The sequence below is a fragment of the Lampris incognitus genome, chromosome 9, assembly GCF_029633865.1.
Source record: "Lampris incognitus isolate fLamInc1 chromosome 9, fLamInc1.hap2, whole genome shotgun sequence".
NCBI classification, from domain to species: domain Eukaryota; kingdom Metazoa; phylum Chordata; class Actinopteri; order Lampriformes; family Lampridae; genus Lampris; species Lampris incognitus.
The window spans coordinates 31,916,686-31,943,477 of NC_079219.1; the positions used below are offsets into that span (position 1 = coordinate 31,916,686).

At 42.4% G+C, this 26,792-nt stretch overlaps 2 protein-coding genes across 3 annotated transcripts in view; both read left to right on the forward strand.

The window, feature by feature from the left end:
- The window catches only part of mbpb (myelin basic protein b), an 80,505-nt gene extending 78,598 nt beyond the window's left edge, over nucleotides 1-1,907 (forward strand). The window contains exon 4 of the mRNA XM_056285998.1: nucleotides 1,519-1,907. Within this exon, the coding sequence (XP_056141973.1) occupies nucleotides 1,519-1,817 (299 nt within the window). The 3' untranslated portion in view covers nucleotides 1,818-1,907. The remainder of the gene's footprint in view (nucleotides 1-1,518) is intronic.
- Nucleotides 1,817-21,105, forward strand: LOC130117778 (myelin basic protein-like). Of its 2 annotated transcripts, XM_056286000.1 has the most exons (5): nucleotides 1,817-2,075; nucleotides 12,731-12,835; nucleotides 15,754-15,837; nucleotides 16,026-16,044; nucleotides 19,394-21,105. In XM_056286000.1, exons 1-4 carry the CDS (start codon nucleotides 1,956-1,958, stop codon nucleotides 16,026-16,028), a joined length of 312 nt encoding a protein of 103 aa, XP_056141975.1. In that variant the 5' UTR covers nucleotides 1,817-1,955; the 3' UTR covers nucleotides 16,029-16,044; nucleotides 19,394-21,105. The 2 variants fall into 2 exon arrangements, with proteins under 2 accessions (XP_056141975.1, XP_056141974.1); XM_056285999.1 differs by lacking the exon at nucleotides 16,026-16,044.
- The last annotated feature ends 5,687 nt before the right edge of the window (nucleotides 21,106-26,792 follow it).

Genomic DNA, 26,792 nt, shown 5'->3' on the forward strand with positions numbered 1-26,792 from the left:
CAAAAATACAATTTTGAAAGTGGAACTGAGATGGGCCATCAGGGACCTGGCTCCTACAAGCAAAAGTTTTTGGTTTTTAGTTTTCTACCAGCATGATAATGGGATGTCAAAACTAATCTCACTGCTCCTACACACAGCATATTGCACCAACATGCTGAAAAGCTCTGGACCCGGCAACACCCGCCTTGTCGCTGCTCGGGTCCCCAAATCAGATAAGTGTCACCATGCATTGAGTCGAAAATCCATACTTATAGGAGTTATTTTAGTGACACTGGCCTCTTTGTTCCACAGCAATAACTATGCAGCTTTGACAAAAGGCCACTGTTCAAGTAACATTAGCATACACAGTCCCTCGGTGTAGTGCTAAAACATTTCTGCCAGTACAGTGTGTATATTGTTTTGGAGACAGGAATGCACTGGATGCCCTGGCCTGAGGGGGCCACGTAGCATAGCGGGTAACTGTCAAAGTGGAGCTTTATGGGATCAGCAAGGCCATATATCTACATTTCATCAGACCTGACCAATTGAGTGCAGAGTATACTTTTTGCAAAATAAACCACGAAGTGATTCAAAAGAAGATAATCTAGTGTAGCGGTCTATGCACTAAAATAGCAGAGCCTAAACTTGTGTCACATTGACAAATGTCTTTTTTTTAAAGACTTCCAATCAAATGCATAATTTTGTATTTTAAACACACTACCATATATGATAATAAATAACGACTAACATATTGCATGTTGATAAGTTTAAAGCATTCATACATTGCAGTATATCATATATTACTTAAGGGGCGGAGTCGTGGCACAGTGGTTAGCGCAGTCGCCTCACAGCAAGAAGGTCCTGGGTTCGAGCCCCAGGCTAGTCCAACCTTGTTGGTCATCCCGGGTCGTCCTCTGTGTGGAGTTTGCATGTTCTCCCCGTGTCTCTGTGGGTTTCCTCCGGGTGCTCCGGTTTCCTCCCACAGTCCAAAGACATGTAGGTCAGGTGAATCGGCTGTACTAAATTGTCCCTAGGTGTGAATATGTGTGTGTGTGTTGGCCCTATGATAAACTGGCGGCCTGTCCAGGGTGTCTCCCCACCTGCTACCCAAGGACTGCTGGGATAGGCTCCAGCATCCCCGCGACCCTGAGAACAGGATAAGCGGCTTAGAAAATGGATGGATGGATATATTACTTAAATCAAGCTGCCATATGAATGAGCACAGTTATAGTACTGTGTGCTATATTTAACTTATATTTTAAAAAAAAAAGCATTGGAAGTAATGTAAGGGATGGCAAAAAGTATGAATAGAAACAGCTTACAGTGTGATTTTTTTTCTCTCTCTCTCTCTCTGACATCTTTATCTTGACCTGTCCAGCAGGTCATGTTTAAGACAGTGAGAACAGGGATGCTAGCTCTGCTCGGGTCTGCAGGGGCAGGAAGGGAAGGGCCATATCAAAAGAGCCCATTGTGGTGCTGGACCCCGTTGTGTGCCATGCAGGCCCTAGCCCATAGATAACCCTTGTTGTTTCTGCGCAGGCTTGGGTGAGGCAGATGTGAACCAGAACAATGGCTGCATCTCGGAGAAGCCGGCGGTGACAGACTCCACAGGCACTGAGGGCCCCCACGACTCCTGGAACCCCGCCAGCACAGCTGACCCTGATGCCGCCACGCCACGCCCCCACCTGGTCCGCCTCTTCTCCCGAGATGCCCCGGGCCGCGAGGACAACACCTTCAAAGACCGCCCCTCCGAATCAGATGAGCTGCAGACCATTCAGGAGCACAGTGGAGTTGGGTCGGAGAGTGGCTCGGAGGGTGCTGAACAGGACTTAGAATAGCGTAGCTTTTTTTTTCTTCTTCCTTTTTCCTCTCCTTTCTCTTTTTTCCCCTCCTCCATCCTTGGCTCTCTTTGCCTGAGAGGCAAGAAACTCACGTTCAGCGAATCCCAAGAACAACCGACCCAAACTATTACCACCATGGCATCTGCGAGCAGCTCTGCGCAGGCGGCCTTCGGGCTGGGCCGCAGGAAGAAGAACCCTACCCTCCTGGATCAGATCGGAACGTTCTTCGGCGGGGACAAGAAGAGGAAGAGCAAGGTGAGAGGAGGAAAGGAGAGTTCATAGCAGAAATGTATTCCGCTTTTGCTGTCCCTTTCTGTTCTTTAGTTTTGAGTTCAGAACCGCTTTTGAGTTATGGTTCTTTTATAGAATGTTCACAAAAAAAGTTGCTGATGGAGTAATTAATATATACAGAAATCACAAAAAAATATATCAAATGTGTTGGTTTCACTGTTTCTTATTGATATGCCAAAAGTTGACGTCATCCGAAGATCAGGGTTCTAAAAATGGCGTCATAGTTTTTCCGCAACTACACTGGATAATGGCTTTGGGTGGGGTTTGTGTTTCCGATCCTCTGACGAGGCTGTGACTAAGTCATCACATAATAGAAACATTTTGTAGTTTGTTTATTCTGTTCCATGATTTGTATGGTACTGACATTATCTGCCGCATTATTCATTTAAGTTAAATTATACCCATTTATACATGCGGCTACTGTGTGAGCAGGTGGATGGTGGAATTGTTTAATTGTTTTCTCCCTGTTGCTAGTGCTGTGTGATCTCAACATGTTTACTACATGTGTGGGATTTATGTCAAACTGGAGTCAATGAAAGCTGTTTCAGGTACTTTACCAGAGAGAGATTTGGGAGTTTTGGTGGCGAATTTGTTGCGTTTGCTCTTTGGATGTAAATGCAGATTTATATAGAGAGATTCTTTGGCTTGATTTAAGAGCAGTATAACTGTTGTGGCGTGATTTGTGGAGAGGTACGAGCGATTAGCCTGACAGCTCAGCCTGCTTTGCTGTGGGCTTCTTTTGATGAGCTGATGAGTTGATGAGAGGGAAGCACCGCGGTACGCCTTTCGTGGACATACAGCGGGCTGGGTGCATGAACAGGATGCTCTCCGTTAGTCGGTCTGTGATCACATTATTCCACGATCAAAAATCGCATGATGTGTATTATCTAGTGGCAATTAGCTCGAGATTATATGAAATACAACGAGGCTGCAGAATGCAAGACAAATTTGATAGAAATATCCTCAGTCACCAAGCGACAGTGCATTTGCTGAGCGTGCATGGCGTAGTGCGTTAGTCTGCAGGGTGCTGATGCTGAATCGCTGAGCCTGTTAGTGTTGTCCCAACGGGCTGGAGGACTTCCTAATGCATGTTACTTACTAACTTTTAAAGATACGAGATAAGTCAGTCTGTACATTTAACAGCCTTCCTTCCAAAAAGCTTAGCGAGGCACGATGGATAGAGGTTTTATGGTGAAGGTCTGTAGAACCTGATAATGTAATAAATCCCCGATAATGTAATAAAAAAATGCACTTGAGGCCATTGAAAATGCAATAAAACCTGATAATGTAATAACTTCCTGATAATGTAATAAAGTGCATTTCCCGATAATGTAATAAACTTTTTACCGATAATGTAATAAAGTATTGCATTAACAGGAGGTTATTACATGATCAGGTTAGCCTTCATTTTGCAGGTCCTTATAATGTAATAATTCCCCAATATTGTAATAATTTCACAGCAAACCGCCTATTAATGGGTTCAAGTGGTGATACTGTGTTGGCAACTCTAGCGCCAGAGCTATAGCGCCACCAACAGGTCAAAGTTGGACATGCATGAATGTTTATTAACTTTTGACCTGTTTATCCGTTTTTCACAACCACTGTATCACTGAAATGCACTTTATTACATTATCAGGAAGTTATTACATTATCAGGTTTTATTGCATTTTCAATGGACTCAAGAGCAGATTTTTATTACATTATCGGGGTTATTACATTATTGGGAATTTATTACATTATCAGGTTCTACAAGGTCTCTACGGTTTTCCATTAGAAGCTCTGTCTAACATTCTCAGCCGTGTAGAATAAGTGCTTGCAGACTGATTTGGTTAGCAATTGCAAAGTTAAATAAATTATTACTGGACATATTACAAATGTGTAATTTCCTAAGCTTTATCTCAACCACAAAGAGGTGTTTTATACAGGATAAATATGTTGTGCACCAAAAATCTTCTCTTTACATTATGTTCTATTGATCAGGTATTATGGTTTTTTTTTCTTCTTCTTTCTTTGTTTCGGAGCACTGCTATGACATGAACAAGTTTTGAGAGGCTGTACTTTAATGTGACTTTTTCTTCTTTTTTTTTTTTACTAACTGCTGCAGTGTTTCAGGTTCTCTTTATTCAGGCCACTTGTCACGTATAAAAAGATTACTATATGTCTATTCCAGGAAAATGTTATTGGACATTTATTTATATTTTCACCAACGGTTTGCCTTCAATTAAGTGTTAATATCTCAAGTATATTACTGACAGGTCTGCCCCACCTCTGTTGCCTGATGCAGAAAATGATCTGCCATAGTGAAACGCTCTGCTGTAGTTTCCAGATGTGCTAGATATGCAGAGAGACGGGTGTTTTCGGACCGGATCTGTATTAAACAGCCTATCGCGTACGCAGATTTCCTTCAAATGTCATGCACGTTTTAACCGTAGACTGCAGTATTAGATGGGCCAGTCTTGTGTGGAACACTATTATATTCGTTTTGTACTTTTCATTGCCCTCGGTTGTGAATGTTTGTTTGAGCTGATGCTGACCTATTTCCCCTGATGGTAAGCTTAAAATAATCACTGAATTACGCATGAACGGAGCCAATCACACCCATTGATCCCTCATTATTAGTTTGTCCTCATTTTCTGATTTGACATGAACTTATTGGAGCGGCTGGGATATTTGGTGCCAATTTTGCTACATTCAGGCCTTGCTGAAGTCGAGGCAGTTTATTATCTTTATTTGTGAGTCACCGAAAATGAGATGGGACCAAATAAGACATACCGTCATTCAACAGAGGCACCTCAGGGCGTGAAACAAATGCAAAGTAGCTGCATGTGAATACTAACGGTGTTCCTGTTTACCAATATTCCTAGGGATTATGTTGTACTAGATGGGAGGGAATATGTTTGATCTTGAATGTTAGGTATTCAAGCTTATCTTTAAACCCCTAACAAAGAATAACAGTTGACGGTCTGGATTTGAGTAGTACATTTTGAAACGTCTGAGGGAATCGGCCATGTAATGCAGGACGGAGGAGGAGACCGTCGAGATTCAGGCTCTGTCAGGAAAACCAAAACATACGTTACACTTTAGTAGGAGTGCACCCAGTGTCTTGGATGGAGGAGGTTTCCTCTCACATCTCAGGTTCACGTCTTTTCTCCTGTCAGTGTGCATCATATGTGTGTTTAAGACTGGAACATTACTGAGCTCCCATTTTTGTAATGCTCCAAGATCTCCTGCTAATGCTTGTGACCATTTGTATTTCCTGTGAACTCTTGTGACCAGTGAACTGTTCCTAACCTGATCCTGTTAAGCTTTTGGATGATTTCAATTATTTGCTTGATTAAAACTTTTTAACAATCCCAGCGCTCTCCTGGTTATGTTTGGATGCATGGTGGGTTTGATGTGTCCCGTTTGGCTAAGCTATATCTGTTTAGAGAATATTGTGCATTTTTAACTATTGTGCTAACAGCCGAACAACGGATGCCTGATCTCACTGATATATACAGGTGTCATTGCCTCACCTTTGCAATAAATGTTTTGTAATTAAATGTTAATTTCCATCAACAATAGTTTGCATTTTTGCAACTCTTCCAAAGCTTAAAATTGAGAAGAGCTATGGCATGAATTGAGATTCAGATTTAAGCTTCATTCCAGTGGGCAGTTGGTTTTACAGCAAGCAAATTACAAAAAAAAAAAACTTTGAATAGGTAACACAAACAGACATGTACCAACACAAGGTGTCTGTGTGCCAAAAGACTCATTATCCTCATTATAACTGTCACCGCCATAACCAGCCAGTGATGCAGCCATACCAACATGTACCCTGGCTCTGCCAAATGACAGAAGCGAAGCAAATGTGGGCTTGGCTAGTACTTGGACGGGAGACCTCCCGGGAAAACTTTGAGCTGCTGCCGGAAGTGGTGTTGGTGGGCCAGTAGGTGGCAGTCTTCCCTCTGGTCCTAATTAAAAAACAAATATCAAATCCCAATGCCCCCGTGCAGTGACATGGACATTGTACAGTAGGAGATGCCGTCCTTCGGATGAGACGTTAAAACCGAGGTGCTGACTCACTGTGGTCATTAAAGGTCCCATGGCACGTATTGCAAAGAGTAGAGGGTTGCCCGGTGTCCTGGCAAAACCCCCAACCTGGCTCTCTCCATCTGGCCACCTAATCATCCATCCATTATACGAACCGCTTATCCTGCTCTCAGGGTCGCGGGGATGCTGGAGCCTATCCCAGCAGTTATTGGGTGGCAGGTGGGGAGACACCCTGGACAGGCCGCCAGGCCATCACACAGGGCCCACACACACAAACACACACACACACACTCATACCTAGGACAATTTAGTATGGCCGATTCACCTGACCTACATGTCTTTGGACTGTGGGAGGAAACCGGAGCCCCTGGAGGAAACCCACGCAGACACGGGGAGAACATACGAACTCCACACAGAGGACGACCCGGGATGACCCCCCCAAGGTTGGACTACCCCGGGGATCGAAGCAAGGACCTTCTTGCTGTTAGGCGACCGTTTTAACCACTGTGCCACTTAATCATCCCCTCATGTAATTGGCTCAATGACTCCTCCTTCTCCACTTTAAGCTGATGTGTGGTGAGCATTCTGGTGCAAAATGGCTGCCGTACATCACCCAGGTGGTTGCTACACATTGGTGGTGGTTGAACTGAGTTACTCCCTTCAATGTGAAGCACTTTGTGCGTCTAGCTAAAGCCCTATATCCATTATTATTATTAAAATGCAATGACTGCTGAATACTCCTGGCCTCTCTCCATCAGAGCAATGGGAACAAATGAGTTTTTCCATGACTGCTAAAAGGCTGAGCCAATGGCCTTAAGCTAGTACCTCAAACACCGATGGTGAGGTATCAAGCAGAGGCAGATGTTGGCATTTGCTTTGTTTATCAAATGCCTGTTGAATATGCAGCTGAGCTTTGCTTCTATTATCTCACTGGTGACCATGAGAATTTCTGCCCAAGTCTTCTTTCTAATGCCAAGATTACCATACGGTACAGAGACGAGGGCGAAATGTTAAACTGAGCCACGAGGATGCAATGAACCAGGTTTCCATCAACGAGACTGGTGCAAAAATATCATGGAGTCATCAGCAAACTTTCAGTCCTCTTAATGATAAGGTTTAATGAAAAGTGAAACTACGGCACTGTTTAGCTCCCCCTACATGCTGTAACACACATTATTACATGATTATCTGGGTTTGCTTTTGTAAGCATCAGATAAAATAGCCTAATGTATGGGTAAAAAGGGAAACAAATAGGATCTTATTCCCTCTCAAAGAAGAGATTTGCTGTTGTTAATGGGTCCTCAGTGTTTGTTTATGAGTTCCACACATAAAATATGGTTTACCAACATTAATTGTTCCCATTTTTTACATCTAGACCACACAGAAGGTCACAGGTTGCTTGCGGCTTGGTTTTCCCATTTACCTGAGACATGCAACAGGAATGTGAAATCCATACTTTCATAAGTACAGAGATCCCTGTTTTACATCCCCTAAAGCTTAAGGCCTGAGATCAGTGTAAATATGAATAGTTGCAGTTCTCCAGTGATGTTGCAATGGCGACCCGATTAGAAATGGATGTCATTCCAAGGGCAGGCTCATTTGAAGTTCATACATAAGATATCAATCTCTTCTAATATTCCTTCTTTAGTTTGCATTTGAACAAGAGCATCCTGACAGCCTAAACAAATAAGGGTAACTTGCTTATTGAAATATTTATGCAAAAGTGAAAACACTCAATTATGACATATTTGTTTTCTAATTTAATGTAAAATTGAAAATGATGTGCTGTGGACGGAGCAGTTCTTTATTCAATAGTCACAAATAAAACAGATGGGTGTGCATGTTACCTGTCAATCACAAAGATTAAATGCAAATATTGCCAATGTTTTCATGTCTACATTTAAGCTTTATAACCAAAATTCAGAATTTTTACCACTAGCTAAACACGTTCACGGTTTCCATCAGTTTTAGCAACGGCACACATAATGATCTCATTCGTCCCTTCTTCAGAGAGGCTTACTTTCCTTATTCCTACTGACAGCTGAGTGCCATGTGGAGCTGAAAGCAAGCTGCTTATGCTGGCTTATTGGTTTCTTGCTGGCGAGGCTGCTATTTGTGCCCATGGTTCTATAATTTGAACAAACGTTTGTTTTTCATGAGCACTTTTTTTTTGTTGCAAAAGAGACAGTTTTGAGTAGGCCTTCAGTCCCTTTCATGCAGACAGTGAATAAAATAAAAAGAGCATAAGAACTCCATCTGCTACGGGTCAAAAACTGGACATCTTCTGTCCGTGAATAAATAAATAAATCCACTTGGTTACTTGCTAGTAACAATCAAAACCTCAGTGGCAGTGGTGGATGATTGAGCGCAAAAGTGCAAAATGGGAAGACAGACCTGCTAGGCTACAGCAGAGGTTCTCAATCAGGTTCTCCGGTTTTCTATTCTTTTTCTTTTTTCTTTATTTTTTGATTTTCCACCCCTTTTCTCTCCAATTGTATCCAGCCAATTACCCCACTCTTCCGAGCCGTCCCGGTCGCTGCTCCACCCCCTCTGCCGATCCGGGCAGGGCTGCAGACTACCACATGTCTCCTTGATACGTGTGGAGTTGCCAGCCGCTTCTTTTCACCTGACAGTGAGGAGTTTCACCAGGGGGATGTAGCACGTGGGGGGAATCACGCTATTCCCCCAGTTCCTCCTCCCCCCTGAACAGGGGCCCCGACTGACCAGAGGAGGTGCTAGTGCAGTGACCAGGACACATACCCACATCCAGCTTCCCACCCCCAGACATGGCTAATTGTGTCTGTAAGGACGGACACCCGACCAAGCCGGAGGTTACACGGGGATTTGAACCGCCAATCCCTGTGTTGGTAGGCAACGGAATAGACTGCTATGCCACCCAGACGCCCCTCAGGTTTTCAATTCTGTCGGGTAGTTCATAGTATTCACCTCTTGTTCCAGTTATTTCACCCTCAAGTCAGGAAGGCTTTAGAGCTGGCACAACAGGTGAATGGAATGACCCACCTGGTACAATAAAAAGTTAGCAGTGCTGGTGGTACCTGAGGACTTATTTGAGAACCTCTGTTCTAGCTAAATTAGGCCCATCTTCCAACTTCACCAGGAAAACTGCTGGTGCTTGCCCTGTCAATGAGCATGACAGATTATGTACAAGTGACAGACTGAGAGAAGCCCAGCAATTTACTTTTCAACTTTTATGCATTGAGAGATTGAGAGAAGGGAGAGATTATTATTATTATTATTATTATTATAAGTATGTTTCATAGAAAAAATCACTTTTAAGATATTCGGTTCATGTCATGGCTGCTTGCATGTGAGGAAGTTCCTCTTCCTCTCTACATCTCCCTCTCTACATCTCCCTCTCTTCCCATCTCTCTCCATTTCTCCCTCTCTTTCCATCACTCTCTCATCCCTTTCTCACCATCTTTCCGTCTGTCTCTCCCTCTTTCTTTCCATCTCTCATCCCTCACTCGCCTTCTCTCTTTCCATCTCTCTCGCTCTATCTCTTTCCATCTCTCTCTCAATCCGTCTCTCTTCAGCTCTTTCCATCTCTCTCTCATCTCTCCCTCTCCCTCTACATCTCTCTCCATCACACTCTTTCCATCTCTCTCATCTCTCTCTGTCTCTCTCAAAGACACGCGCATGTGCTTCCCTCTTCAAGCATCAAACAGGGAGCCCTGTTGTCCTGAAAGGACACGGTTCAGGGGGGAACAGAGAAAGTGACAAGTTCCACAACCTTTTGAAACTAAGAAGAATGTGATGAGACAGCCCAGCGATGACTGTAGACACTAACAGCTGCTGATAAAATCCAAAAGTCTGCTCTTGCATCTCTGCTATGGGAGCTTAAAGAAAGAAAAGAGAGTGCACAAAAGTATTCGGTGTCTCTGTCATGACGACGTTTCCTTCGGATCTCTCTGTCTTAAAGGTCAGAGTGGAACAGAGCAAAGAGGAGGAGAGAGAGAAGGGCGCCGTGGTGGCTGACCTGGTACAGTGGGTACCACATAAGGCTGAGTCCTTACCACAGCTGCCTGGGTTTAAATCTGGCCCAGATCCTTTGCTGCATGTCATCCCCTCTCTCTCCCATCTCTCTACTATCGCTATCAAATAAAGGCAGAAAAAGCCACAAAAAAAAGAAGAAGAAGATCTTTCAATGAAGAGGAGTGAGAGGAGAGCGGATGCAGCTACTTAACATCAAAGCAAAAAAACCCTGAAATTCAAATTCACATTATTGGCTTTTAGTCCCCATCTCATCTGTCCTTCCTGTCTCTCCGCCTTTCTCAGGCGCTCTGCTGACCATCTGTGTCTGCACACCACCTATTCACTATTCACTTCCCCTTTCATTTCAGGCTTCCACTCTGCACGCTCATGTTTTCAGATTCCCACTGCAGAACACACACACACACACACACACTCACAGAGATGTCACTTGTTTCATGTACCATTGGAAATGGGACACTATTAAGCTGCAGGATTCTCTAATGAAGCACTGGCATTGTTTGGGTGAGCTACACAGTGGAGGTAATACTAGCTGACATAACCACAACCCAAGAATAGAACAACTTAGTTTTTTTTGCATTTCCGCTGCTCCATCATGTATCGGTAGTACTACAGGTCATTACTTGTACACATGAATTCATCCCCTCTCTATTTTCTAAACGGAAAGTGGATTTTTTTCTCTCTGTGGCATCCTTGTGCATTTTCTCCCCCGAGGTGGCGTAAATTGTTGGTGGCTCTATTTTCATCAACGGCTTAAAAGACGGAGACTGTGACACATAATGGAGCCCGTTACATTTACAATGCCAAGTAATAACATTACCTTTGACTTCCCAAAACTTTTTGATAATGGAAGCAAATCAAAGGCCATGTCTGACAGGAATGGGGTCATAGAAAGTGTTGGAGGGAGAAATGCATATTTTTCCCCCCATTAGATGCTCGTTGGCCACATAAACAATGGATACCAATAGAGAACAAATTTACTTTATTAATGTGAATTTCGGCAATGTAAGAATTATTTCATGTTATTTACTTAACTAGCCCCTGTACCTTGTGTCAGACTGTTTTCAGCTTCACTCAAGCTAAACTTAAGGCTACTGAGACATTGACCTTATTCATCGCTAACCCTTAAAATACCCTTTAATAAGCTTGGCTCAGAACAGAAACATTATCGATTCCAGTGATTAGCATATATATATTTATAATTTGGCCATAAAGCATACAAATAAAGACAGCTTTGTTCATTGCAGACATTTTAGGGCACTCAAAATATAATTATATATGTTTTAGGATGTTTCAGAGAAGTGTTACAAATATATATATATATATATGTGTGTGTGTGTGTGTGTGTGTGTGTGTGTGTGTGTGTGTGTGTGTGTGTGTGTGTGTGTGGCATGAGGCTTGAAAGTGTAGGATGGTGGTGTTTTGGATGTCTGGACTGATGACTAGGGCTGCACGATATATTGGTCAGCTCATCGGTTTCGGCCAATAATTGCCCAGGACAGATATCAAAATCAGGCCCGATATATCGCAGCAATATGATAACGCATTCATTATGGGGCAACACCAAGGACAGGCATCGACGAAGACTGGCGGCATTACAGGCCTGCAAAGAAATGTCTGCAGTGTGGGCTACTTCTGCCTTAACGTGACCATTCGTAGCCTATTTCTAATGTTGATATCTAACTCGATGTGCATTTCTAAAAACCTTTAGTGAAGACTGAGTAGAGCAGATTTCCCTCTTTTAATATTTACAACAAATAGTTTTCACTTGAAGCCACAGTGTGATAGTCACATTTTACACAGAAGTTCTAAGGAGCGACCTGTTGTAGAGAAATGTAAGAGCAAAGATGTTTGACAGTGTTCTGCACAAATAAATGTTACATACATAGTCAGTCAGAAAGGCACGAACTGAGGAAGCCTCTTGGATGAGAGGCGAAATGTCTTCACGGATATATACCAAGTCCAGTTGCACTTGATTCAATTCCTTTGGATAACTATGACCTGGATGAATGAGAACATTCACAGACATGTTACATACATGTAGTAAAATCAGGACAGGTAACATAATAATAAAGCAGTTTTTTTTTCACATGTCTGCATCTGCACCAAGCAGCACAGTTACAGTATAATACAGATAAACTCCACTCCTGGAGACTAAGACACGAGGTGAGATTGCAATGAAATGAAAAATATAGATATCATCATCGATATCAGCACAAAAAAAAAACTGTATCCTACATCCTTACTGATGACCATTTAAATAGGACAAACTACTTGCAGTAGCTAACAGGACAGCTCACCAGAACTAAACCGGAGGTCAACTTATCCCAGGGTGTTAAGACTAACGTTTACGATTCAGTCTGTGTCCTCTCCAGAGAAAACAAAGAGCCCTCAGCAGCGAGGACCAAGGATGCCCTGCTGCGTGTCTCCTGATGGGAAAAGGAAGGCGAAAACACCCAGGAGCCGCTGAGCTGACCCTTTGGACTATTATAAGAAAGAGACACAGAGGTGGATTCACATGAAGTATCTGTCTAACACATGTTGCATCCTTTCCTTTCTCTTTCCTTGCTCTCTAGGGCTCTTTCCGTGGGGCCTTGTCTCCAGCACCCCAGAAAGCTTCCGCAGCCTCCCCCCGCAAGCGTGGTGCGGAGAACGCCGTGGTGCATTTCTTCCGAACGATTGTGAGTTACTAGCTGTCTTCTTCCTCTACAATGCTCTCTCTGTTTTGTCTTGTTTGTTGCTCGGCTCGTCTGCAATATTCCTCAGCTTGATTTGTCTAGACTAACTGTGTCATGTCAGAAGTCTTTCATTCTCTGTGATTAACTCCTCCTTCAGGTGTCACCTGCCCCTCCCAAGTCTAGGGTGAGTCTTTTTTTCCTGATTAAGATTTACATTTATATAGATATTAGAAAACCAAGTCCTTTATCTCATAAAGAAAAATCTTAAAGAGGAGGTATTATCCACAGTTTTGACAAGTTGGTATAACTACTGTATGTCTACGAACTTTGACGTTGTCTGGTTTCATCAAAAGTCGTTGGAGTCATTTTCACCTCTAATGAAACAGGCTGTATGGGGCTGGGCGGGTGCATTATCATAATAATGACATTTATGGCCGGACTCGATGAAGCGGCAATAATTGGCAACGCTGTCTTCGGGAGGGGGCGGAGTCGGCTTGTGTTCGTCACATGAATGCGTCTCTGTGTGTCGGAAAAAGCAATGGTACGGCCTGGATTCGCCTTGTCACGGTAGTGGCGAGGCGTCTCCTTCGAGACTGCCGGCCGGAGAGATGCAGTTAGCGAACGCATGCAGTACGGGGCTGGGTGTTTGAACTGAAATAGGGATCGATTGGCCACTAAATTGGGAGGAAAAAGGGGAAAAATCAGAAATAAATGTTAAAAAAAAGAGACATTATTCACATGCCAAAACTCTGATTGGCTGGCAGTATTACTGGCCCCGCCCCCTTCCACGACAAAAATAATAGCTGCTCAGTCAGAGGATACCTTGCTCTCAACATTGGAGGCCTCATGCAAAATCTGGGTTGATTTTTCCACGTGTGACATCACTCCAAGGGGCAATTCTCAATGGCTTGTTCAAGTGGAGTGAGTTGGTCACACATACACACACACATACAAAAAAAAAAATCTTACTGAACAGAGATATGATAAAAAGCAAATAAACCATATACCATTTTTGTGAGTTAGTGAAAAACCATCTACATAATACATGGATGTGCTGGGCTGATCTTGGGTCAAAGTGATGTAGGCATAGCAGGATAAAAAGTTGCAGATAATAACATTAATGATGAATCTGTTTGATTTAGATTAGACATCGAGCCAACAGTCAATAACTGTCAGTGCTTGCTCATTGCCACACCTCCATCTAACAGAGCCATTATTAAAGTTATTACCTGTAGCTGTGTTTATCCTGCTATGCTAACATAACAGATTCCCAAGACCAGCCTGCCATGTTTTTAACCTTTACATGCTAGCAAACTCAAACAAAGGTGTTATAGGGTTTATTTGCACTTTAAGTGCTGTGAAAGCTTGAAATTTGTACTCTCTGCTAATGTCAAAATCCACCTGCAAGACTTGACAATTTGTTTTTTCCATAATACCCCCTCTTTGAGGTTTCTAAGAAATGGCCAAAGCCACACCTCCTGTAATGTTACTTTAAACCATACAGAATTGGACAAAATTTGGTCCATTGTGAACAGATTCCTGCTGAATATTTTGTTCACATTCTGTCTAGTAACGTATGCCTATATGGCTTTCTAGTCATATTGTGCTCTCAACATAACTGAACTTGTGCTCTCTCCAATGCGAGCATCTGCCTCGCTCTTCTCTTGTCTTGCCCCTGCTGCATACTTTCCCCTCACCCCGTACCTGTTCCTGCCCCCCCCTGCCCACGGCTCTCCCCGGATGGATCCTCCACATTCCTGCCTCCTCTCCTTTCCATCCTGCCTTTGCTCTGAGTAAGATGCACATTTATCTCTGTCCTTTTCCTCTATCCCTGTTTTTTCCCCTCTCTCTGTTTCTTACATGTCCAGTGGAGGGAACTAGCAGCCAAGATAGGCCTGGTAGGTGGTTTGAAAACCGAACGAAAAACTTGAGGTGTCATGCCCGCTGGAAATGATGGGGCACTTGCTATCCAAGTCATGCGCTCTTAAGTGTTTAACATAAAAGGAATCATTAAAATGAGGCCATCCATCCCCCTCAAATAGCACTAGAGCATGACATCTGTGACTGGAGACGAATAGCTCATCTTTAATTTCCATTTAGCTACCATCTACAACTTCAGCACCCTGTAATCTACATGCACATGAACAATAACTCTCATTTTCCTTAAAATTCTAAGCCCATCGTCACATACTTCATTGAAATTTTGCAGCTCTGCGGCCTTAAGTTATCTAGTGTTCTCACCCATATTGCATTTTCATAATTCCACAGTCATTTCCTGCTTTTTTATGTCTCTAGAAGTGATTACACTTTCTCTTCATTATCAACTTGTCCGTTAGACTGAACTTCATTCTGGGTTAGTACATGGTCTTGTTTTCTGTGTGTTGTATGAGTTGTGGCCGTTCTGAGTCATCAAGCAGCAGAAGGCTGTGGGTGGCGGGGGGTAATAAGGAAAAGACACCCCCCTCCGAGTGTTCCTAAAAGGAAAGGGATCTTGAGCTGGCATTTACCCTCCAATATACACACACAAATATGCACCCTGTGTCACATCAGTCTCATATATGTTTGAGTGGAATCTGACTTTAACCTCTACCTATTTCCATCCTCTTGTGAAGTACAGAGGGCCACCAATGCAAAGATGAGAAATGTCTTAATACTGAAAAAGGAGGGGATGAGAACCATCCAACAAATCTTGTGAGATTAGATATGTAATTTGCAGCAGGGCTCAGTTTGTACTTTCAGTCCAAACCATATTCTAAGGATAGCCCAGCTCTTCTAAACTGTCTTTTCCCCCTTCAGTGGAATGAAAATAAATCTGAATCCAATCCATAGGCATGGCAAATCTCATCCTAAAATCCTGTCCCACACATTCCCACGGGTCCCTTTGTACATGCTAAACCCCCCATGTTTCACCTTTTTTCTAGGGCGATCAGAAGTCACAGTCTGCTAGAGCCAAGAAGGCCAGCGGAGGCGACGGCAAAGGCACCCTGACTAAGATCTTCAAAATGGTAAAACTGGCCAAGCTGCCCAACCAACACTTTCAAAGTTCTTTTGGCACTTTTTTCTCTCGAATTTGTCTCCGCTCAACATTGTGTAAAATGGATTCTTCTCTCGTTCCTGAAAGTCACTTTGGCTAGAAAATGACGTTTTCTTCCCCTCCTCTAATCAATTTTCTTGCTTCCCTCTCTTGCTCCAGTGATGAGATCACAGGCAGAGTGAGTAACTGATAATGTGACAGTGGGGATACTTCTGTTTTACTCACTCCAAATTTACTCACGCTTAGAAGACAGCCTAATCCTATTACCACTGCACCGGCAGCACCATTATTAGACGCTTTAGAAAGAAAGGGTGATTACAGGGCATGCTACATGCTGCTAGCTTTCTGGATTAATAGCACATATACATATATACATATATATAATGCTGATGGTACTGGGTCCAGTAGGCTCCTGATATGGATCCAACAGGCTATGCTAACATGCTGTAATTGCTTTATGGGAAATAAAGGGTTTGCATGACCACTATAAGTCTTATAATCTCATTATGGAAAGAACAATGTGCTTTTAGTTTTGGAGAGAAGTCGTAATATTTCATATGAGAGTTAACATCTAATAGCTGTACCCACTGGATGACCGCAAAAATAATGGATAAGCCTATTATGCCTCTAATGGCTATGTCCATTATGGCTGGCACAAATATTTCCTCTGGAGACTTTTCTCAAATCAAATGCTGTTTTGGAATAAGAATTACCGCTTCTCTACTTCAATTCACTTGTCAAATAATTTGAAGAATCGTGAGAGACACAGGGACAAAATTTCCAACACCGAGATGCATGGTAATGGATTTTTAAATGAAACATATCTAGTATGTCACTGACATTACACTGAGGATGCATCAACTTTTTGACAATGAAATTACCCTTACTCTTTTCACCTTTTGGAAGGACAGTATGTTGACATACAAAAATGTGCGTGTCTGTTTTTTTTTGTGTCAATATACTGTATATGTATATTATATACATATTTATATGTATACATGATATACATATGTATATGTATATTACACACACACACACACACACGTGTGTGTGTATGTGTGATGATGAGAGAAAGAAAAAAGAAACAGAAAGAAAAAGGAACAAAGAAAGAAAGAAAAAACACATTATTGAGCGAGTGAGACAGAATGAGACTAAGATCCAAATAGTAAAATTGTAAGCCGTCCTCTGAGGTTTTTAGGGGAAAAAAATGAAAGAGTTGGAGACACCATCTGCATTAGCTAGATGTTTGAACAGGAAAACAAACAAAACGTTGGTTCTCAGTGGAGCCCACGGGTGCTGGTGATGACAGATGGCTTATCACCTCACCCAAGTATTATTTATTTCAACCCCCCACCCCCACCCCCATCATGCAGTTTTGAACACCCAGTATCTCAAAAATGACCTATACAGCCAGAAATCCAAGATCCCAGAAAGCCTCCAAAAAAAAAAAAGAAGAAGCCATCAGCAGAGTCACAGCCTTTGAAGCTCTCTGGAGGTTTCAGACTAGCGAACCTGTCACAAATAGTTTAACTATCATCCATTCAGTCTTTCACTTCAGCAGTTTTACCCAACGCTGGCTTCTGGGTGACATTTTGCTTACTGTACTGCATTTACACCAGCTTGCAGAGGATATGTTTACCATGTGGGGGGAAGTCTCTCTCTCTCTCTCTCTCTCTCTCTCGCTCTCTCTCAGGTTACCAGAGAAACACCTTGCTTTGTTTGTATTTAGAGGTCATGGAGAGCGGTATCTGTCATGCTCAGCCAGTTTCCCACTTTTTTTTCTATTAGCCAAACCAACCTATCTGAACTGCTGATTATCCGGCATCGTAATTAAGTGGAGACAAAGTCGTTTCTGGGGGGGGGGGGCTTATCATGATTTATAGAGGCGGGAGGCTTGTTAGCTTGTTACGCAATAAGACACACAAGAGTAAAGAAACAGTTAACTTCTGCGCTGCTTGTAAATAAATTCTGAGCTTAATCAGGATAGCGTTAAAACCACTCCTCTGCACACAGTCATGCATCCCAATCCAAATGGAAATGAGTTTGAAGCCATATCTCAACATACTTTTTTCCTTTTCTGTTTCACACACTTTGTTTCCTTCCATCTTGGGATTTCTATTCAGAGCTCTTGCTGTGTATTTATTATTATTATTATTTTTGTTTGATTGTTTGCTGACAGATAATGAATTTAAACTCAAACGGCTTTAAGAAGCCTCAGAACAAAGGCTGCTTTCTGCAGCTTTACATTTTCAGGCAAACTCAATGGCTTTACGCTACACAGATTATTCCCTTTTCCTTTTTTTTTATAAATTTATTTCTGATTTTTCCCTTTTTTCTCCCAATTTAGTGGCCAATTGATCCCTATTTTAATTCAAACACCCACCCTCGCATTGCATGCGTTCGCCAACTGCATCTCTCCGGCCGGCAGTCTCGAAGGAAAGCGCCTCCCCACTTTCGTGACAAGGCGAATCCAAGCCGAACCACTGTTTTTCCGACACACACAGAGACGCATTCACATGACGAACACAAGCCGACTCCGCCCCCCTCCCGAAGACAGCGTTGCCAATGATTGCTGCTTCTTCGAGTCCGGCCATAGTCGGATCTGACGAGACCGGGGCGCGAACCCCAGTCCCCAGTGGGCAACTGCATCGACACCAAGCCGATGCTTAGACCGCTACGCCACCGCGGACGATTATTCCCTTTTCCAGTCATTTTCCACAAACATTTGGTGCAGATTTGTATAATTTGTATAATCTTTTTTGCCATTCATACTCCTTTCCCCTTCCCACTATTTGACCTCAGCAAGCGAAATAGGGCAATCGATTCTCAGAACATTTGTCTTAAAAGGACAGTTCACCCTAGAATAAAAAATACATGTTTATCCTGTAGTGCTATTTATCCATCTAGATCTTTTTGGTGCGAGTTGCCGAATTTTGGAGATATCGGCTGTAGAGATGTCTGCCTTCTCTTGAATACAATGTAACTGGATGTCACTCGGCTTGTGTTACTCAAAGCGGCAAAAAAATATATATTTGAAAACTTGAACAGCAACATCTCTTTCCAGAAATCTTGACCCGGTTACTCAAAATAATCCAGACCTTGCTGTGAACAGCTTCATGTAGGTGTAGTTCGGTCTAAGAAAATAGTTCCTACATGAAACTGCTTTATTTGGTTTCTGATGGGTGGCGCAGTGGTTTAATGCCCCTTTAAACATGGGGCATTAAAAAAAATTTGGTTTTGAGAAAAAACAAAGAAACTGCCTCGGTCCGTGCGGCATTGTGCGATAAAACTGGTGGTCTATTGAAGTGTTTCATTTTTTGTTCACATTTCCTTTTCTTTCTACTGTACTTGAAGGATGCATGATGTAACTTTTACAAAACATATACAGTAGAACCTGCTTTGCACTGGATTGTGAAAAAGGCTCCACAAGCTGCACTAACCTGCCTGACTTCCTTACATGTGCACAGTGACCTGACCGGTTGTCATTCCCATGCCATTAACTTCATCATTCTTCCTCTGTTAAATAGGGAAGCAGAAGTGCTTCTCCGGCCAAACGCTGAGGTCCCTTTCTGCAACCCCCCCTTCCGAGAACAAGACCAAGAGCAGATGTCAAGAACGAGGGACTAAAAGCGAGGGAAAAAAAGAAGAAATAAGAGGAATTCTTGTCAACTCACTTCTCCCTTTACCTCCGATAACATTCTAATTGTATGCTATAACTCTGGTCAACCCAACCAAAATTGACCCCTCCCTGCCTCCCCCATTTCGGCTGGTCAATAGCGACACAATCTGTGGCCCCCTGCAGTTGTTGTGCTGAGTGTCTGAGTGTCAGGCTCATCTCCAGTGTGTCTTTGAACCCACTCACATGTACCGCCCCCTGTATCTGCGTCCATGATCGCTTTTCTAACCAGGGTGGTGAGACTGAAATCAGACCCAGGATATTTGAATGTGAAGGCTGGTCGCAAGTCCAACTTGATCTCTGACACCACCACTTGTTTGGCGTGAAAGACTGGGTCTGCTTGTTTTGTTTTTTGTTTTTGCTTAAAAGCGGTTCTCTGTCTTGTCTTACTTTTGTCTATCGTTTTCTCAACCCTGTGTGTGTATATGAACCTGTTTTGATTTTAGGAATGTTTTGTTAATCACTCTAACTGATTTTACTTGTATTGTTAGGACCATTTGGTCGAAATCTGTTTACTTTTAATTGGACTTCTCACTCTCTGTCTCCCATGTCTACGTTGTAATTAAGTGTCCAGTCTTGAAATGTGATGTTGATCGGTGTGTGTGCTTGTATGTGCGCGTGTGTGTGTGTTATTAGGGCCTACGGTTGCCTGTCAACTGCGGTTAAAAAAGAAGATTAACCTTCAAGTATTTATTTTTTCACAACAGCGTCCACCCAGTTGCAATAAAGAACGGTTGCATTTGCATTTCTAATGTTGTTTCAGTTTTTCATTGGTTCTTAAAGTGGTGGTATGTAGTTGCTATTGTCATGAATAGGGCATTGAGAGTTCTCCATCCGGGTGTATAATCTGTCAAGCACCGTCATTCATCTTGAAAAGCATGCAGACAGCTCTGAATCCAGCCCTCATGTCAGTGCATCAACAGTAAAAGGCATCATGGGCTTTTGACCCTCTGCCTGTGGTCTGGTGTAATTCTAGGTCTGCAGGACCGCCGTCTCGAGATATGGCTTGCTTTCTAAATATCTGCAAAGGCACATCCAATAATACTGACATTTTAAAACAGCAAGCTCAACCAGCAGCATTCTTAAAACTAAAAAAAACAAAACAACAACAAACAAAAAAACCACAATGAACAGTGTTTGTGTCATGTGGATCTTCAAAACATACGTACACAATTTCATAAAGGTGCTAAATAACTGAGGTTGTGAAGGATCCCAGGGTACCTTTAGATGGTTTAACAGGAAGTGACGGCAAGTTTTTGATGATGTGTCGATAGAAGAATAGCTTAGTACTACCACTTGTGCTGTTCAAAATGTCCCTTTCCCAAAGGTTTCTCGTGTTGAAGAGCATGTATATGGTCTGTAGCACGAGTCCCTCCTTACTCTTTGTGTCTGTATGCTTGGAAAAGAGTGGTGTATACTTGGGCATGACATGTTTTTCGCATGGGTCCTGTGAATGAATGTAAATTAAAACTCAAGACCTTCATTACTGTACCTGTAATAAACATGACCAGCCACTTAACATGACATTTAAAGAAACAAATAAATAAATTAAAAAGGGATCAAACCGACTCCAGTATCCAGTGTTGTTTTTGGTAGGATGACCACTTTGAGGAAAACATATGGAAACGGAGGCTATCCAGGTCGCAGCATTATGTGAAATGAAACAACGGCAAGATATAGTTTCTGTCATGACACTATTGATGACTCATTGGAAATCATTATGTATGCAACGATTTGGAAGATACTGATGACCATCAAAGGAAAATGAAGCACAACTCTGGCTCGAACACAACAGGTTTTACCTAGAGATTGTAACCTTCATTTGTTAGGATGAAATGCATGTTTAAAATGGTGCAAAGTCTGCATACTTGGGCGTCCGGGTAGCGTAGCGCTCTACTCCATTGCCTACCAACACGGGAATCACTGGTTCGAATCCCCGTATTACTTCCGGCTTGGTCGGGCGTTCCTACAGACACAATTGGCCGTGTCTGCAGGTGGGAAGCCGGATGTGGGTATTTGTCCTGGTTACTGCACTAGTGCCTCCTCTAGTCGGTCGGGGCCCCTGTTCAGGGAGGAGGGGGAACTGGGGGGAATAGCATGATCCTCCCACGTGCTACGTCCCCCTGGTGAAACTCCTGTCAGGTGAAAAGAAGTGGGTGGCGACTCCACATGTATCGGAGGAGGCATGTGGTAGTCTGCAGCCCTCCCCGGATCGGCAGAGGAGGTGGAGCAGCGACCTGGACGGCTCGGAAGAGTGGGGTGATTGGCTGGGTGCAATTGGGGAGAACAAGGGAGGAAAAAAAAAGTCTGCATACTGAAATGGAAAATAAAGATGCTGAGATTTGCCAAATCCAATCTCAATTTCTCAGCTTGAGTCAAAGTAGGAATTGCATGCTCAGATTCAAAGTAAGCGTGGGAAAAATAATGGATGCCCTAACTTACCAATTGGTATTAAAAGTGTGTGAGTGTTTGTGTGTGTGGGCACTGCGATGGACAAATTCTTGCCCCGGTGTTTCCCTGTCTTCTTCCCAGTGCTAACTTGGATACACTCCAGTCCCATTAGGAAATAGCGGGTGTGTAAAGTGAATAAATGAAAGTATAAGTAGAAAAACAACATTTTTATTTCATTAAATTATTAACAATCCAAAATAAAATTGCCCTGCAAAAACATAAAAGATGAAAAAAAAATACATACTGAGCTTCCTTATTAAAGGAACATTAAATTTGAACTTCCACATTCACAACCAAAAAGTTTCACTGTTGTGAATCAGCCAATATACACAAGCTATCTACACTTCTTACAAAAATCCACAACAGTAAAAAAAATGTTGGTGCCACAAGTCACATACTGGGTGTTCAAAAAAGGTAATAGGTAATAAATTGTTGACGTGATACGTCTAACCTCGAAGCCCTCATAAACATTAAACCATAGTGTTAACACAGCAGACTGCTTCACCACAGGCAAGTCGTAGCAGGGGCCAATGGACACTAAAGACCTTCAGCATTGTGCTGCATCATTCAGGCTGATTTCTGGTATTTTACATACAAATAAAATATAAGAGATTGCAAAATACATTTTACTTCATTTATTTTCTTATGAAAAAAAAAGGTGCAGTATAAATATGTAAAAAAAATCACTTAAAAAATCTGTTGAACATAAACATTTTCCAATCTAGGTTTTGTTGAACTGGTTATTTACGCTATACACAGGGTGTTCATGCCAACTCTACAATCCTTTGAGATGAGCAGCCATGAGGGAATACTATTGACAAAGAGGAGAATCTGCCCTAACTAGTCCTTGTGTCAACCTGGAGATGCTGTCACACCTTTCAGACCTGTACCATATCTGTGATCGGGGGAATATTTTTGTGTGAATCCTCTATTCATTAGCTGTTACAATACTTTGAACCAAAATCTCTCGAGACTCAATTGCATGGATGGGGATCAAAAAGTACCATGGCTGAAAGCAGATAACAGTCATTCAGCAGGCGAGAAGGGGAATCTGGGAGATTTCCATTCTATACTGCTTATCTGGATAGGAGAGAACGTGGGACCGCTGCTACTAAAAAACCCTGAACACCCAACTGGAATACAGTACTACGTTTCACGTATACCTCAAATCGCTTTTAAACCAGATAATCTGTCGTAGAGGTCAAAGAAATTTGGCTGAGCTGGAGAAACCTTTGCTCCTCCTGCATAGTGGTAAATACAATCAGTGCCTAATGGTTTTGTGTTATACAGTGCCTTACGTATTGTCAAGTGCTGCATAGAAGAGATATATTCCCTTTTTCACGTCTGCGGTTAGGTGAAGACATCTTGCCAGTCTTCTGACGACTGGGGAACCACCTCGAGGTCAAGCTCTGGTGTTACCTCCTCCTGCGAGTCGGGCTCCTCTTGGCTGAGCGTGACCTCCTGAATCTGACCTGCAGAGAAAGATACATAGCATATAATATAGCAAATGATGGAAAAACAAGGAATACACGCTGATATGAGCAATAGTAAATATGGGCTGGCCTGGATCTGGTCAGACAGGTATTATTGTGTGCTAGAGGAAGAGTGTTGGCAGCTGTCTGTGACTCTCTTGTGGGGTTTACAATGCCTCTCAGGCAAATGAGGCTGAAGCACTTCTGGTTCTCTCTGGGACAGGGATTGTACTTGAGACACAAGATTCATGATTTTTCGAGATTTAGTTTCATTATGTACCTGCACACATAAATAAAAATTAAATGCTGTTTCTCCTAGCCCACAGCAGTGCAACAGAGAAGATAAAAAAATACACATCCAAAAATTCCCTAAAAACAACACCACAATATCAAGAGGTAGCAAAAGAACTATGGTGACAGTGTTTCTGTATGATGAAGTTTTTTTATTTTTTTCTTTGGAATTTTCCCCCTTTATCTCCCCAATTGTAATTGGCCAATTACCCCACTCTTCTGAGCTGTCCCAGTCGCTGCTCCACCCCCTCTCTGCTGATCCGATGAGGGCTGCAGACTACCACATGCCTCCTCCATTACATGTGCAGTCGCAAGCCACTTCTTTTCACCCTGACAGTGAGGAGTTTTGCAACGGGGCCATAGTGCGTGGGAGGATCACGCTATTCCCCCCAGTTCCCCCTTCCCCCTAAACAGGCGCCCCAACTGACCAGAGGAGGCACTAGGGCAGCGACCAGGACACATACCCACATCAGGCTTCTCACCCACAGACACGGCCAGTTGTGTCTGTAGGGACGTCCTACCAAGTCGGAGGTAACACAGGGATTCAAACCATCGATCCCTGTCTTGAACTCTTTTGTGCAGCAGATGCAGCAAATCTCTGTCAACATCAGTGATAAAGCTACAGCATGTTCTGTCTTGTGTAGAGACCTTAAGACACCAACTTACTATCACAACAAAAAAAGTCTGCAAATTTCTGTGGAATTTCAAGGGCACAATAACAAACAATTTTGTCATCTAAATATCATTGAAAACCACAAAGCATTTGGAATATTACGACTGTAAATTAGGATACATTGAAGATAATTTATTTCTATGTGTTCATTAATTTTTCCGTTTACTTTGGGAAGCTTTATGTTGTATGTCTTTTCAATTCAGTGAACTTGCTTGTACAAATGGAAATAAGTGATATCATGAGAAAACTAAATGAATAATGATAAAATAAAAACAAAACAATGTAGCGAATTCAGGGGGCAGCCAGGAATCCGCCACAGCCGAGAACCAAACCCGGGTAGCCCAGACCACGGGCGACTGCGCTAAGCCTATCCCAGCAGTCATTGGGCAGCAGGCGGGGAGACACCCTGGACAGGCCGCCAGGCCAGTATTTTGTGACAGTGTTGAAGCCTTGCTCTGGGGCTGTACTGTACATCAATTCATATTAAACAACTTAAAACAAAGATTTTGTTTCTGTCATCATGCCTTACTTGCATTGATATGTGCATGTAACTGACATGATCCATACTGGAGGAATACAATCACAAAAATAGTGTAATGAGTAGTGTAACTAGTTACTTTTTTCTAGGGAGTAAAGTAACATAGTAATCTGCAATATGCAGTACATTACTTTTTGAAAGTAAGCAGGCCAACACTGCTCAGTATGAAAATAGGGTTTAGGTTAAAAATGACTGGAGTTTTCTTTTAAGAACCATCTGTGGATGAGAAAACAGATTCAGAGACTGGGGCTGCGGTGCTGTCTGCTGTTGGTTATTGGTTGGCTCACTTTCTTTACTTTTTTAATTATCACAGTATGATCCTCTGGCAGGCAGTTTGTGGAAAAGTCCTGGAATTTAATTGTGTGAGAAGAGCAATGGTTGAAAGTGTTAACTCCATCCAAGCAGAGGGGAAACAAGAGAACCTTCAGACTGTTGCTTGAGGAACTGTCAGCTCCTAATGGTGAGGTGTACAGCGATCCTCTTCACACTGTGGTCAGCTGGGTCTGTGTATGGATGTAGGTGTTGATGGGGGTGGGGGTGAGTAAAGCGTGGTAGGGGGTATGACAGCATCTTCCTCTCTTGCTTAATAAAGGGATGACCTTTATGGAGTCCAGATGAGAGGACAGCACTGTCTCGTCCGATGCTGATTTGCGAGTTGATCATTTTGACCGATATGAGTGAGAAACATGCAGCTGAACCTCCCATCACAAGGAAAAGCAAAATCAATACGTGAGATGATCAGTACTGCGAGGGCTTCAAAAATGAAACAGACTATTAAGCAAGTGAATATATCAGACTGGTGCATTCCCATTTGTTTGAAATGTACTGAAAAAAAAAATGTTGCCAATAGTTTGGAGTTAATAAAAGTCTAGGACCACTTTTCCCACCCTGGAACGAAATTTTATATTTTTGTTGATTGTGAGTGGCTTGGGGTCCGTCATTTTCATTTGTACCCTACCCTTCAGGTGAACGAAACATGGCATGTCTAAGCAAATGGCTGGAGCCAGAGGTGGTCAGTGTCAGAATGATACAAAGATCAAATGCGTGAGCATTTTTGGAGATTGGTACACAAAGAGAGCTTCAGAAATATTGATGCTACTATAGCCAATGTGTCCTCTTTATTCATGTTTCAAACATAAATGAACATTCAGAAATTAACTTCAGTACAAGCTTGTTTCGTGCATCACACACTCATTAGCTACCAATGTAATGACTGCGTGACGCACTAAATAAGCTTGTACTGAAATGCATTAAAGTTTTTTTCCTACATCTATCTTAATATTTCGCTCCTCATTTGTTGAGCACTTTTATCAACACCATTGATGGTTTCCGGAAAAAAAACAAAAAAAGTTATATTATATATATATATATATATATATATATATATATATATATATATATATATATACGCCACACGCTACCAATCCCAGCAGTGGGACCACTGGTATAGCTGCCTTCTTATAAGACACTGATTTGCTCCATTTATATTATTTTATTGTGTTTACTCTTTGTATTGTCTGGGGTTTGTCACTTAGTATATACAGTGCATCCGGAAAGTATTCACACCCCTTCACTTTCCCCACATTTTGTTATGTTACAGCCTTATTCCAAAATGGATTAAATTCCTTTTTTTTCTCATCAATCTACATACAATACCCCATAATGACAAAGTGAAAAAGGTTTTGTAGAAATGTTTGCAAATTTATTAAAAATAAAAAACGGAAATATTGCATGTACATACATATTCACACCCTTTACTCAGTATTTGTTTTGTTGAGGCACCCTTGGCAGCGATTACAGCCTCAAGTCCCATTCTTCTCTGCAG